Here is a 15,879-nt window from a genome sequence, read left to right as displayed (position 1 = left end):
CTGGTAACAAAAAGCTCTTCTGAGACTGCTAATAGTGTAAACTAGGAAGCAAAGCAGAAGGTAGGCTCCTTCAAAACACCACCTGAAGTAATAATACATGTTTAATTGAAAACAGTAATTTTAATTTTTTTCCTGAACCAAAGCTGTTGAGATAATTGTTATGGGTACTGTTGGTTGCCCAGTGACTGGAAGGCATGCAAGCAGTGTCAGCACTGAAAGTACGACGTGAAGAGTGTGGAAAAAGAAACATGCTTGTGAGTCTCTTTGCTTGTTTGGAATTAGCAGGAGCTACTTTGTTCAATTGTTGTTTAATTACTGGGCTAGTTTGGTGGTGTTCCTGGAAGCAGAAGGTAAGTGGGGGGAAAGTACCTGTAAGTCTCTATCTCTTAAATTCTCCCTAGAATCCTTTCAGCCTGAATCTTTATTCAGCAGGGAAGGGGGTTCCTGTGTCACCCAGCCACATTTCCAGAGATAGTTTATTATTAAACCACAGTGTGATCTGCTGAGCAAGACAAGCTGGCACAGCATGTGTGGAGATGATTTCCTGGACTAGCAGGTTATTGCCACTGATAAATAATTTTACATTCTTTGGTTTTGGGACTGATTTTGCAGCAGATAATGTTGTCTTTGGTCAGATTATGCCTTCTTTGAAATTTCTGGTAAGACATTTCTGTATTTTTGTGTGTAACTGCTAAGGATGGGTAGGGGCTCAAGAAGAAAGCCAAAACACAGACATTTTTCCAGTATCTTTCAAAATTCACTAGGGGAAAAAGCAATTTTTAAGCCTGATATGCAGCTTGCAGTGGGAAGCACTCGGCTGACATAAAACACAATCTCAGTACCTGGCACACAGGTAAATGGGAATTATGGTTCCTATTCCAGCTTTTGAGTCCTATCCATCATGTAGCTTTTGTATAGATTGTATGTAGTTTTAGGGGCTCAAGAAGAAAGCCAAAACACAGACATTTTTCCAGTATCTTTCAAAATTCACTAGGGGAAAAAGCAATTTTTAAGCCTGATATGCAGCTTGCAGTGGGAAGCACTCGGCTGACATAAAACACAATCTCAGTACCTGGCACACAGGTAAATGGGAATTATGGTTCCTATTCCAGCTTTTGAGTCCTATCCATCATGTAGCTTTTGTATAGATTGTATGTAGTTTTCAGGAGCAGTAAATGTTGTTTTTTTATCCTTTCTGAAGCATTTCAGAATTTTGGTATTAACCTTTCTGAAGCCAGTGTACTCCACACACTGACAACTCTTTGCCCCTCACCAGGACATCAAACTCATGTAATGTACCTTTTGAGTTTTGCTTGAAAATGTTTGGCATCAGCCCAATTTCTGTGAAGAAGGGTAAATGTCTTATCTACCCTGTCAGCTGTTCCAAAGTCTTCTCCAGCTCTGCTTATGAATACCTAATGGTTCTCTGCCTGGTTTTCTAGGCAAATGTCAGATCACTTCCGCTTGTTATTATGAACTGTAACTGTTGACAAACTTTCAAACTGCCTTGCTCATCCTGCCTCAGAAAACATGGTATAATGCAGTCTTTTGTCTTATGCCTTTCTCTGTCACAATGTGCAAGGCATCCTGGTAGTATAGTTTGCACATTGGAAAGTCCCAAAACAGAGTGGTTTTCTCTTGATTTGTCAGTCTTATGGAAAATATTAAATATTTTTTCTTTAGGTCTGCAGCAGGTAGGTTTTTTCTTGTTCTTGCTTCAAAGATTGTTGGACTATTAGCAGCCATCTCCTTTATTATACCAGGGTTTCCCAAGGACCCAGTGCCCGTCCAGGTAGACTCCCTTTTATGAAAGGCACAAATTGTCATAGTTCTTTCACTATTCAAATTGTTACAGGTGCTGTAATTGTTTTTGTAAAACGAGCAAAGTCAAATTTTCAGTCACGTTTGCCAGGTCTACCTCTGTGCAGCACCAGGTTTAGTTGAAATTGGTTGGCTGAGTACTATGGACACTTGAGTGTAGTATTCCTGTGTTGAGGATATATGGGATATTTGTTGTGGAGTACCTTTAACGAGATTTCTGCTAGTATGATATATGGTGTAGTTCTCTGCTTGTGGTCAAAATATTAGGAAGTTGTTTTCAGCTCAGCAATCCTTGGTCAGCTTAACATTCCTGTAATTTAATCAAGAGTTTATAGCTCGAGTGCAGGGAATTCATGGAAATGTTGGAATTACTAGGTTTTGAATCCTGCATTTTTATTAACTCAATGCAGATTACTCAGGTGTTTCTGCATATGCAGCACGATCTGCTAAGTGGTAAATCAAATTTTGCAAATGGAGCTCCAAAGTACGTCCTTGTAGGAAACCACCACAGCTTGTGTTCTGTTTGCTCCTGTTAAATGGAGCATGGATATACGTAGACATCTGGAGAGTTCTGCTTCCAATGTCCATTCCTCAAACTAATCTCCAGCTTGTTCACTCTTCTTTCTGTGAATATAAAGCTGTTTGTATTGAAGACAGTTTCAGATAGCATTGAATGCTGTGGAAAACAGTGTCATTCTCTATGGTTATCATATTAGTTGCTTCAGCCAGGAGTTATAGTCAAGAACCAGCTCTGGAACACAGGATAAAATACTACATGCATGTGGCTACCTTGGGAGAGCTCACCTAGTTTAAAGTTTCCAGAAAGCATGTAAAGCTGCAAGGCAGAAAAAGAGGGTGGAAAGTCTTTCATCTTCTTCGGAATGACAGTTGAGAGGTGACTCTTGTCTACGTCTTCATACTTAATGTATTCACTGTCAAACCCCCTCCTGGCTGTCGTACCTCAGGCAGGGTGAGTGATGGATTGTGTCTCCATCTGGGCTGGAGGGTAGCCCAGGGAGTGACATCTTGTTTGGGGAATTTTATAATGCGTTGCTGTATGTTAAAGCAAGGTCAAAGACATTTGCTTATCACTTGAGGAGGAACACAAGGAATCTTCTAATGTGACTGCCTGCAGGAGCTTATTCCACAGTTTTGAGCAGATGCCTGAGACATGCTACTATGGAGGAAATGGAGCATTTCTGTGGCTGGGAAGGGCTGTAAGCATTTTAGTGAACAGAAAAGATGAGAGAGCTGTTGTGAGCAAAATAAAGCAGCGAGTCCTGTTCTGAAGTCTAAAACTAGGCCAGCTGGGTTTTTAACAGCTGAAAGAGAAGACTGGGACTGAAACTGCTGTGCTGTCACAAGGTGTTCTGTGTGCTGAAACCCAGGGAAGGGCTCATTGTTTGTGCTCTGTGCTGACTTGGGAAAGGCACTGTGCATTTGGAGGCCTGGATTGAATTAGTCAAACAATACATTGCGAAGAGCAAACACTGCAAGACAGTAATATTATTTCTAAGGGAAACTGAAGAACAAAGTGTAATGTGTTGGGTAGCCACCAATGACTATGCTAGATGTCATTGCTGTCTTCACCTGATGTGACTTTATTTGGCTGATGAAGCAGGACTTTTTGCTAGATCAAATTTTATTTATACTAAAGGATTTACAGCAATTGAAGTTAAAGCTTGTTAAATGAAAGGATTGAAAGAGGGGGGGAAGTTTCAGTTCAAGAAACTACTGTTCCAGTACTTGATACAAAGAGCTTTCTGCATTGAAAAGAACAGAGTCAGCCAAAATTGAGTAATATTTAAGCTGTAGGCTGTCCTGTCCACCAAGAAGCTGCATGCCTGGCATTCAGAAAGAAACATATTTCTTGAATGTCTCTAAAAGCAGCTATCAAGTGTCCCTGGGTGTTCTGCAGAAAAGGCTTTGCTTTGTGTTTATGTGCTGAGCTGTTCAGCTGGTTCTTGTCCACCTATGCTATGGGCTAAGGTGTGATCCAGGAGTGCTTACAGTATTTGTGGCTCTCCTTTCTGAAGGAAGCAGGCTGGTTATTTCCAGACCCCAAAATGTGTCTTTCTTATGGAAGAGCACAAATCCAAATGTGGATTTCAAGGTTACTGGTGTTTTAGGTAGAAGTGAAGGGGATGCTGACTGACCAAATGGCACCCTGGCGTTGTGCAAGAAGCTTTCTGCTCTGGTTTGAACCTGTTGCTTCGATCTGAATCACAGCACAGCTGTAAAGGCATACTTGGCTTTTTTGTCTTTGAAAGTGCTTAATCATGCGACATGATGTACTGCCATTTAGACCCATGTTACCTTTTAATAGTTCCTTAAATGCTGAAGGTATGAATTATGTTAATGTAGCTTTTAAATTTTTGATGGACTGAAATAGCTCAAGAAATTAACCTTTTGAAAACACTTGGGTAGATCAGAAGACAAGGCTTTTTAGCCTTTTCTAGTAGTATGCTGTCTTCTGTTCCATTAAATGAAGACCTTTGACCAATTGCTCAGGTTCCTGACCTAGGATGAATGCCTCCAGCTGATGCTGGAGATATTTTTATTTTTATTTAGATCATCTGAAAGTCTCAGCAGTTTTTGTGTCAGTACAAAGGATGGAGGCTGTTTGCTCTGCATATGTGTTGTACCAATTTGTTGTTCAGCATATGCTAGTACATCTCAGACAAACCAAAACAAATAGTTTTATTTCTTCATGGTGCAGTAAGACTAAATATCTATTTATGAAAGGGCTACCTATATTTAGCATGGATGGTCTATGATCATTAAAACCTTCTTCGTGCAATGAGAGAGAGGATTGACTGATTTTTACCAGGCCTGGCTTATCTCACTTTACCTGCCTTGTCTCACTTTACCTGCCTTCTGAGACCTCTTGTGTACTCTGGGTTTTGGAAGATTGAAGAGAAGCTGTCTATAGATGTTTCTTATTTCTGTTTTGCTGTGTATACTCTTGAGTCTTCCACTGAGTCCACCTAATAAATGGAGGAATTGTTTCTGCTGCATTTGTTTTTATGGGTTGTTCTGTCATCTTCAGCATCTTGTAGGATATAAATGCAAGATACACTTGCTGAGCTGCTCGGATAAATGAAGAGACCTAGGATGGAACAGATGTCCTTTTTTAATACTGTATCCAAAGATGATGACTTTTAGGGTCTGATCATAGCTCTTTGATTAAAAAAATAAACAAAAAAAGTTTGAAGAGGGTTTGAGATCTGTACAGCATTATGATTAGCATATGCACTACAGCAAATCTTTTTTTTTCCCTTGTGTACAGAAAACTCTTGGCTTACATCCTCATCCTCCTTCCCTTCATTCTGGCTGCAGTCAGGCACACTAAATAGTGATTAAACAAAAGATTAAAATTCCATTTTTGTGCATTTGGCATTTGAACGCTGATCAATTGCTTTGGCAGTGTGTAAAGTAACAGTATAGTAGACAACAGAAGGGGCTTATTTACAGCAATCTGTCTAAATCCATTTCCAGTGTATTGCTTAACGTGCCTTTCTACTTTAATTCATTTTCAGTTTTTATAAAATGAAGGATGGAAACAGGCAGGAGATTAGTTTAAGATATTGCTGGAGTGGTAATCACTCCTTAGTGGTAAACAACTTGAGGAAAAGAAAATGTGCTTGAGCTGAAATAGGACTTATGGGCTTGCTGTAGAAGTTAATGGATAAAATTCAATGGCTTGTGCACTTATGTAGCTTGACTTGGATGATCATAATGAACCCTCCATGCCTTGAAATCTCCTTTTTTCATTGCTATTTACAACTGACCGTATAAAAAACAAAGAGGTTTTTACAGAATGAAAAGCTGAGAGAGCAAAACAGCAATTGCGAAGGCTGTAGCCTTGCTGACCCTTTTTATAGGGACAGAAATCCAGGTCCATAATGCCAATTTACCCTAACCATGCAGCATTGCTAACTGCAGTGTTCAAACAAGGGCCACTGTCTTCCACAGTAAAAATACAGATAAGGGGGAGATGTGCTGGTGGGGTTAGGACAAAAACGTTATCCCTCCTGCTGTACAGTTAGCTTTAATGAGAAACTAGGGTAAAGGTGAAGATTGACATGAAATACAGCTTTACAGGTAAGACAGCTCCCAGCAAATGAGATTCTTGTGTAATGCTTAAAGCAAAATTCAGTCCTAGGAAACTTGCTGTGTTTTGCAGATTGCTGAGATGTCACAGTCTAGAGCATCTGTTGAAGGGGTATCATCAAGTTATGTAATTTGCATAATTGAGTCAAATCCCATGCAGAATCCCTCAGGAAACCACTAAAAAAAGCAACATTCTGGTCCCTGTGTGCTGTCTGGATTTCTAGAGCTCAGACATCTTTTACAAAGAGACAAAATAAAGGAAAAAGAAAAAGGCGCTTTCAAAATAACATCAGTGTCAGCAACCTGACCATTTTCACAATGAGAGACCTGGAGCGCATCTTCCCTCTGCCCAGGATGTTCTGCTGCCTGCAGCTTCACAGGCTGCTAATGGTGATGGCCTGAGCATAAATGTTGCAGTCGAGGTGGGGGAGGCCATGTTTTGTCATTCACATCGACTTTTTTTAGTAGTCTGCTAAAATTATGTTGGTCTTGAAAGTGTGATTTTTTTGATCAGAAATACGATGCTAATCAGCCTCTGCGAATGCACCTTCGGGGCTGTGTGGGTCGTGGGTACTGGCAAGTCACTGAAGCAGAGGCACTGATACTCATTTTTTAGCACTGAAAGTCACTTCAGAATTAATGTTCAGCCATTGTTGACAGAACTTGTCAGTGACTCACAGCAGACTTTTCAGATGCAGTGTTTGAATAGCCCTGTAAAACCAATGTTAACTTTCTATGTTTGCTTGCAAGGGGTGCAGCTAGAAATATTCTAACCCCTTAACATTTACTCAAGTTGGATTAAATTTAATGGAGCATTTCTGCATTGGATTGACTAATGTAACTTCTCTGCCCAAGCCTAAAAAAGCTCCAGAATGCAGCATGTCTGTCATGAGCATCTGTAGCTATGTCTAGCCTTCAAGATTTTTAAAGCCACTTAGAGACGTATGTCGATTCAACAGAGATTAATGTTGTGTTTATCTTGTGTGAATCTCATTCGCCTTTAGCTGTACAGGGGAGTAACATTGGGAGCACTGCAGGCAGAGGAACAGAGAATGAGTCACCCTGCACAGTCCTTATTTTACTTTGCCAATGCTAACATGAAGAAAAGCTGGTCCTTTTAAGTCTCCAAGACTGAGAGCTGTGCAGAGTCTATTCCTCAGGACTTAAGGATTGATAACTCTTACTCCATTAAGTCTAACACTGCAGTTTGGAAAGTTCTGATTAACTGATGCACAGGTCTCCACAGTTTCCCCTCTTCCTCAATTTCAAGCTTACATATTACTTGAGGTTTTTCTCTTGACGTGTGTGGCCTTGACACAGCTTAGCCCAGCTCAGCTATGTTTTCATGTATAAATTTATTTGGGACTGAGAGAAATAATGCATCTGTCTTCTAGACTCTCTGCTGCCTGTCTGATTTGGGCTCTGTATGTAATACAAGGGCAGTCTCAGAATTATTCTCTTCCTTTTTTTCACATCACTGAGGGATGACATGCTGCTGCCTGCTTTTGCTTGGTATTGCAGTGTTTAAATTGCATCAAGTTGTTGCTTACTCTGAGGGTATTTAAATGTATGATGCTGACCTCTTTAAAGAACAGCTTGGAGCTGTGCTGGAATCAACTTCCTTGTTCATTTTGTCTTATATCAAGTGCAGGAACAAAAGGATGTCTCCAGCCCAGAGCCTGGGGCTGCTCAGCCTGAGCAGGGATGGTTGGAAGTGCTTTTTAATGGCTTTTAGGTTGCTGCTTAACCTGAGTGTTTGCTGCTTTGGTGGCACAGCTTTGTAATAGCAGGAGATGGCCCAGCAGTGTGACTTCCCTCCAGAGGACGCTGGAGATGCTTGTGTGAAACCTTTGGGATATACTTTGAACATGTCTCCCATCTCCTGAGAGTTGTTGTGGAGGGCAGCTCAAGATCAGTGCTGTTAGCATCTGTTGAAATGAGAACAATCCATACAGGTACCTGCTGCAGCTGACAGCTACCTTCCAAGGAAGGTTTTCAGGCTAGAGTTCAGAGGGAAGGAGGGTGCATCTGCAATTCTAGTTTATGTTGCATGAGTCTCAAGAAGAGGTGGGATATAAATCACTCTTACCAGTGCCCTGTTACGCAGCTTGATGTCTTTTTGCTGGTGTCTTTTTTTTTTTTCCCCTCTGTCTCCAGGGTGCCTGACTTCTCCTGGTCACTCTCTAGGGACTTGGCATAGGGTGCTGGGTTATCATGTGCAGAGTGGGTGTTGGGAGGCCCAGGGTCACACTGTCTATTTCTCCTTTCAGATCTAGTTCCTAGACACTCTTACAATGTTCTCCTTCTCAGTGGTGGGTGGGGATTCTAGAGTAACTGCTGGTAAGGGGTTTACAAGTGTTGAATAGAAGCAAATGGCAAAAGGGATACTGATACTGTAAACAAGTCTTCTGCTGTGCTCATACAGTCCAGAGTGCTATAAACAAGAGACAAAAGAGACTTAAAATACTGAAGTTTCAGAGTTGCCAGTTGTTTCTGTGCCCAGTATGACACTTGTGCACAAGTCTAGTGCTCAGAAAGTTGGCAAAACTCTCCTGGCAAGAAGGTGTTCAGGTCTGTGGGAACTTTCCAGGACTTTTCCTGGCAAGGGAGTATCCTGAAGCGGAAACTGGCCAGTGAGCAGGCCTGGCAAAGTACGGGTCTTGCAAAACAGCAGCAAAAAATAACACAGAATGGTGCTGTACTCTGAGAGTTATTTAGGGTAACCAGCCTTTTCTGGCAGTTGTCTGGTTTTCACCATTGTTTGTTGTATTCTGTAGTGTAGTACTGCTCTTCCATGCTGCCCTGAGAGCTCCTTTCCCTCCATCTTCCTGCATCATAAGTATTTTTCAGAGAATACCCTTGTTAACTTGAGGTGGCACAAGTGGAAGTTCCTTAATACTTGTTCACATCATGAACTAGTTGTGTGACTGACTTCTTGTCTATCCTGAATGTCCATCAGCTTTCTCCTTCAATGAAAATAAAATTAAATTGCTGAAAGGTAAATGCTCTGAGTTTTGATTAGTTAGTTAATTGAAATCTGGGAGTCAGTGACTGCTTTCATGGGTGAAACTTGACTTCTGCCAGGTATGTTACCATCTGCAAAATGTCAAGAAGCTGAGTGCAAATTATTTTATGATCTGTGATTGAAAGGATCTAAAGTGATTTAAAATTTCTTATGTGGAAAAAAAGAAAAATATTCTAATAGTTCACAGGCCAGATGTTAATCAGGTTGAGCTCTATTCCTTTGAGACTGGTTTGTTACCCTTTGGCATGGTAATACAACCATTACAACTCAAGGTTTCCATGCAGTTCCTTTGCTAAGGGTTACCACCCATAACAGTGCAGATGAAGCAGAGGATGTATCTATGCTCAGCTGCCCTAGTTCTTTTTGACACCTCAGCTGAAACTGTCCTCACTGGTGGGTTTGTAAGCTCACACACAGGGCTCCCTTCCTGCTTTTGAGGGGTGATGTGATGGGGATAATCTGCAAAACCTTCACAGCAAGGTTCACCAGAGCTCATCTGTCAGATGGCAGTGAGGGGAGCTGCATCAGGCTGAAGTCTAGTGCCTTGGAACAACAAGTAAAATGTCCAAATGTTCTATTTTCCCAAAGCAAATGTAGGCATGAAAATGAACCGTTTGTAATTTAAGTAGTTAGGCAAATGATATCTGTGTCCCAGATATCAAAGATGCCTAATAACCCTCCAAGGTTACTATGCCAACCATTGCTTTTGGTGGTTGTTTGGTTTGATTGACCCATTAATGATACTTTAAACTCTCCAAGTAGGAAAGCTGACTGTTCTTTCTAGGAAATTCTAGCCTGTGGAGTTTTCTTGGCAAGTCATGAGGAATGAAAAGGGAAAACGCACAAGTTCCTTATGTAACTACTTCTGCAGTAATGATGCCACAAATTACTTGTGTTTATACTCTACTAGCATATTACAACAAAATGGAAAACTCATTCTCAAAGAGGTTTTCTTCTTCACCCTAAAATCTACTTACATGTATGATATAAATTTCCCTTGTATTTTGGGGATATCAGTGTATGAGATGTATCATGTTTTTTTTTCCACATGCCCAAGTCTCTTTGATCCTGAATTCATCCCATCTTTCATTTGCTAGCTTGTTCCCAAAGCACCTATTGCTTTTGAATTTCAGGAACAACATCATGAAAAGAGGAGCTCTAATTGGGTTCAGTGCAGACTCCTGCCTTGTGTAAAATTTGCTTTTAAGTTGAGTAGCAAGAGTCCTAATAAATGACCTTTAAAATCTTATTTTGATTTTATTCAGGTATAGTAGTGTTCTCATTATAATGATCCCACAATAGGTCTGCTATTACAACTCTATTGTTAATTAAATAGGATGTAAGATGTATTGGATGTTTTCAAAATGAAAATGGGAGTTTTTAATAGATTCTCTGATTAAGAACACTGGTCTGCATACATGATGGTGCCCCAAGGAGAAAAATCCCTTAACAGCTATAGATAAAGTACTGTTCTGAGGCATGCAAAACTTGCATCCTCCCTAACCCCTTTCAGGATAAAAAGTAGTTAGTTGCTTGTGATGGTCTTACCTTAAGGAATATGTTTAATCTCCTCTTAGAGGACAGGCTATTAAGGAAGGACTCCACATGCTGTGTATTTAATATATCCAATCTTTTGTTTAAAAGGCATCATATGTGAGGCAAAAGAAAGACCCTTACTTTGGTGATGGACAAAGGAAAAAGGACTGGCATAACAAAGAAGCTATAAGGAGAGACTCTGAGCGTGTAGGTATGTAAGATTGCTATTAAAATGTTTTAATAAATATTTTAATTTAGTTTGATTTTCTTTGGTAGGCTGAGTGCAGAACAGCATGTTCAGTTTCAGGGACAAAATGATGTTCTTAACATGATGCAAGTTATTGTGTGCTAAACTCAGTTAAAGCCTTTTTCCCCACTCCACAATAATGTTGAGATGAAAATACATTGGTAACATCTTGGTATTTTTAGGATAGGTTCAGTATTGAACTTAAAAGAGCTTACTGAAAGATGTGCCTATGCCTTTCTCAAAAATGGGAGACCCAGAAGGGAAGAAGAGGGATAAGAAAAATGTTCTAGATTATAACACTCATGCAAATTTTATTCCATAGTTCTGGGTTTTATCTTGAATTGTATAAAAGAACTAATTTTAAACTTCTCAGTTTGATACTGGTGTGTCTGCAAGGGCTCTTTTTCCTCTGTGCAAGAGCTCAGGTTGTTAAATATACATCTCCATCTGTGCTGAAAAAAAACAACAGAGATGAGATATTCAGACCATATGTATTCTTCCTGCAGTGAAACAAAAAGCATTCTGTAGATGCTCCCAAGTGTTGCCACAGCCTCTACATCTGGTTCTGATGTTGGGAGGAAAACTCTTAACTTCTATGATTTGCACAACTGAGTGGCTTGTAGCAAAACTGCTTATCAAATATATAAATTGTTAGGCTGACATGGTTGACCCAGTGCTAAACAGGACATAGAGCGCAAAACTAATGAAGGAATTTTCAAAAGGCTGTAAGATGACTGCTCTCCTTTTGATATATGAAGTAGTTTCTGGCCAGTCAATCCAATTAGTAGTAATGATGCATGTTTACTTTCCATAGGAAATGGAGAGCAGGGAAAACCTTACCCAATGACTGATGCAGAGCGAGTGGACCAGGCGTACAGAGAAAATGGCTTTAATATCTTCGTGAGTGATAAAATTTCTCTGAATCGTTCCCTTCCAGATATCAGACATCCAAAGTGAGTATGTAGTTTCCTTTTCTACAAATTAATGTTTACAAGCCCTCAATTACCACGTCTGCAGGAGTGTGCTTTTTTATTATGAACTCTTGTGCCTTTGTTCATCAAACACAATCCTTTCACAGCTGAGTCCTGTTGTCTCCTTAATGAAGGACAGTGTGTAGTAATTGCAGTGGAAAGTACAGGAGGCCAACTGGAGGGAAAAAAAATCCCTTTTTGATTTCAGAAGGCCTAAAATTACCGAACATGTGCAACCCTGTGCAGAAGAGATCTTACATTTAACCTAAAGGTGTCTGCTTCTTCCATCTCTTGCAGTGTCACAGGTCAGTTCCTGAGCCTCCTGACATAGCCAAGCGCTTTTAGCAACTAATGAGATGGAGGTATTTATTTCTGGAGTGGAAACTGATGTAAATATCTGACTCAGTTGACAAATGCCCTAAGTGTCATCAGGTGATGACTTTGTCACTTGAGTGCTTTGTCCAGTTCTTCTATTGACCATGGAATGACCATGAAGTGTTCAGGAGCAGAACAAGGTTTGAGTAGCTCCACTAAACTGTAAATGAAGAGTTTTATCAGAAATTGACATCTTCCTCATAAAAACTTCAGGGTTTACCAGTAGAAATTAGTTTCAGCTGAAGGCTGGTTTCTGAGCTCATCTGTTTTTTGGTATTATCCTTTAGGGTGGTGTCAGACTAGATTTTGTGCAAGCCAGGAGGAGTTTTTCTTTAGCAAAAATGCTTCAGTTAGGACTTAACCCTACTTTGTACAAAGCTGAGATGTTTTTAAATACTGTTTGTGCAGTTCTGAATCTGAAAGCATTGTAAGACAATTTGTTTTGTGTAAAGCCATTTTTATCACAATTTGGTGATTCTGAATTCAGCATCTACTTCACTCATTACATTTCCAGAAGTCAGGCTTTATAATTTCTTAACTGCATATTTGAGAGATTACCTCTTCAACTGTCACAGCAAACTAATCAAATACACTGGCATGACACCCTTTCTCAATATGTGCTCATAAACCAGAGTAGTGGTAGCTCCATAAATATTTTAGGCATGCAACTGAAATGTTTAAAAGTAGAGATAAATCAGGTAACTGAAGATGCTTGTTGATCAGCCCATACTCGAGTTTTAGGAAATACTGTTTGAGTTTGCTAACCTAAATTATACCTGGCTTCCATTTGCAGGAGCTGTCACGGGCTCTGAGAATTTAAACTTCAGACAATGCCAGTATTTCCTCATCTGAGGGTTTAATATATTACCTCACATTCTCCCTTGTTTCCCAGAGCTACTGACTCCTGGTTGCTTATTCTACCGTTTAAACCTTTTTAAAATATGAAACTTCTAAACCCAGTCCCCTGTTAAAATTAATAAGTGAGATGTCTGGGTCACCAACAACTTTAGCTGTGATTAATGATACTGCTGCAGCTGGTTTGCCTGTTGCTTGACACATCCTTCCCCCTACTGTAGTGAGTTACAATTGTGGAGGTCTCAAGGACGGGATAAACAGCATGTATATATAATGGATGCTGGGATTAGCTGGGCAGGGAGTGGGGCTACATATAATGGAGATTTGCATTAGAAGAACTGACAACTGAAAGGGTCTGTTGTGCATTTCCTGGGCCCATTAAAATACATATGCTTGAAATGGTATGGTTTGTGTTACTTGGGAGCTCAATGAGGGCAATTTAGAGCAAAGTTCAGCTTAAACAAAGTCCGTAAGAAGCATTCTAGAAAGAAGAGAAGCTGTGTTTTACAGGACTTGACTATACCTTTTGCATACAGTGAGAGATGAGAGATTTTGTTGGCTGGACATGTGCCCACAGACAGTGGGGAGTGTAAGGAGAAGGAAGGTAGACTGGGGAAGATGCAGTATCTGTCCTGAGCTTTGGGGCCACAGTTGGGATTCTCCCCAGCAGTTGGAGTGGGTGGGGAGGGTCAAAAAAGCATCTGATAGGTTGACTCACCTCTGAGATGGTTTCTGTGGACTTTTATGTACTTTCATGTATTTAGTGTGTCACCTCTGCTTTCTGTTGATTGTCGGAATTGAAGGGCTAGGGGACAGTGTGTACTGAATCTAGGTGGCACATGCATGCAATTGATTGTTTCAACAGTCATGTTTTCCCCTACAAACTTTTCCTTTAAGTGCCTCTGGCTTTTTTTTTAATATTAAATACTAATTTTGCAGGTCTTGTAAAGCAATTGTAGATGCGGTAGCTGGAGGGAGACAATTTCTCTCTATGCTTGATAGTTAAACTTAATAGCTAAAGTTTGCCATCAGAAAATGAGAATTCCAGCTTAAGAAGAGTGAGAAGAGATTTGGAGGCTCTTGTTTCATATTGGAACAGAATTATAGTGAGTAGCTGTCTTGGAAGAAGGCTAAGATTGCGATGCCAAGGGCTGATGAAAGCAGTCCATGCAGCTCTATTTTGCATCTTGCATCTGTGCATTGCAGTGATAGCCTGCAAGCTCTTGGCAGGACCCCAAGACAATTCATTAGAGCCAGAATAAGCTACTGTCCTTTCATACAGGCCCCACAGTCACTTCCTGTAATCTCACATTTATTGAGCTTGTATAATGTAGGTGCATCCTTCTCCATTCCCTGGGAAAGGTACCAGGAAAAAGCTACAACTGCCAGAGCTGCTTTTGTTCTCATGTACCCTTCCGGGGAGCAGGGAGGGAATTAGCTGTCTGCATCCACTGCATTGTGCATGTAGTGAAAGCCTCCCAGGTGCCTGGGAGGAGGAATTCTGCAAAGCAGCTCTGTTGCAGGCAAGGGGTGCAGTGCAAGAGGTCCAGTGTTGTGGCAGGGCAGAGAGCAGAACATAACCTCTCTCCCCTGCTGGTGGAAAGAGGGCAGCCTACCCTGCTGGCAACATCAGTAATATATTCTAAAAATCTCTATTGACATAGGCACCTCTGTCTGTTTGCACTGGACACATGGAGTTCTGGGAATGAAATAGGATTTTGTGCCCTGTTGAACAGCTGCTGGGTATTTTCTAACTGCAATTATTCATGATGCAGCCTTAGATCTTACCTGTTTAACAAGGTTCAAACTCCACTGTTAGGGCCATAACTGCAGGAAAATAAATACTGCACCTACTGCTGCAGCTTGAATTTTATTCATGAAGCTATCTTGAAAGCTCCCACTGGGCAAGGAAGCATTACTCCTGTTTCAAAACTGAGAAGATGAATGCTGTGGGAAAATGCCCCCAAAGTCAAGGGCTCCATACTGGGCTGACTTTTCCAGCCCTATCAGAGTTCTGCATTGCTTTGTGTTCAAAGCCCAGCTCTGTCATTTCTGTCTGCAGAACTGATCCCAGGTGTCAAACTAGATCAGCTGAAAAATGGAAAAGACAACATTGATTGTTTAGGAAAACTATTTTAATAATTTGTCCAGCATGACAAAGGAAGCCTTCAGTAGAGATTGGAGGTTGATCTGTTACTGAGGGAGGTGAGTTTATGGAACAGTTCTTAGCATGCAATTTTTTTGTTTCTTCCATCCATCATTCACAAAATATTGAACTTCTGGGACTGTTTAGGGAAGGAGCCATCCCACAAAATCCTTAATTCCTGCACATTTCACATAAAAATTTTGGATTATAATTATACATATGATTAGAGTTATTTCCTTTGAAAACTGGTAATAACGAAGCTAAACCAATGTACTGATAGTGCCTAAAACAGGACTCATTCAGCTGCTGAAACAACTTTGCAGAAGTTCCTTCTTGTGGTGTTTTAGCTGTAATGATAGGGAAAAACAAGTATTTCTGATAATTCTGTATCCTAAATTATAGCTGTAGTTTCCTTTAAAAGCAGCTTCAGCACCTAATAGATCCGTCTGACTTGATGTTGTTAAGAGCTGCTTCCTGGCCATTAACAGTTCACCTGGAATTTTTTTTTTCGGCCAGGTAGACTAGGTATGGCCAACACTGGCCTGATCAATGTGTTTTTTTCAGGAAATTCGCATCAATTTGAGGAGTAAAGGACGAACTCAGTCACTTGATGGTAATCAATATGGAAGTGCTGGTGTTTTTTGGCACCACCTTTTAACCTTACTCTACCTGTGTCTAGCTGCAAGAATAAGCTGTACCTGGAGAAGCTTCCCAACACCAGTGTGATAATACCCTTCCACAACGAGGGATGGTCCTCGCTCCTCCGAACAGTGCACAGTGTCCTGAACCG

The 15,879-nt window shown here is 40.6% G+C and overlaps 1 protein-coding gene across 1 annotated transcript in view; it reads left to right on the top strand.

Moving 5' to 3' along the window:
• The window catches only part of GALNT10 (polypeptide N-acetylgalactosaminyltransferase 10), a 73,017-nt gene that overhangs the window by 24,741 nt on the left and 32,397 nt on the right, over positions 1-15,879 (top strand). The window contains exons 2-4 of the mRNA XM_010002126.1: positions 10,604-10,706; positions 11,557-11,695; positions 15,769-15,879. The exon at positions 15,769-15,879 is cut by the window's right edge and continues 8 nt beyond it. Of these exons, the coding sequence (XP_010000428.1) occupies positions 10,604-10,706; positions 11,557-11,695; positions 15,769-15,879 (353 nt within the window). The remainder of the gene's footprint in view (positions 1-10,603; positions 10,707-11,556; positions 11,696-15,768) is intronic.

This window comes from Chaetura pelagica, unplaced genomic scaffold, assembly GCF_000747805.2.
Source record: "Chaetura pelagica isolate M959 unplaced genomic scaffold, ChaPel_1.0 scaffold356, whole genome shotgun sequence".
Taxonomy (NCBI): Eukaryota; Metazoa; Chordata; class Aves; order Apodiformes; family Apodidae; genus Chaetura; species Chaetura pelagica.
This window is presented reverse-complemented; position numbering and strand designations above follow the sequence as displayed.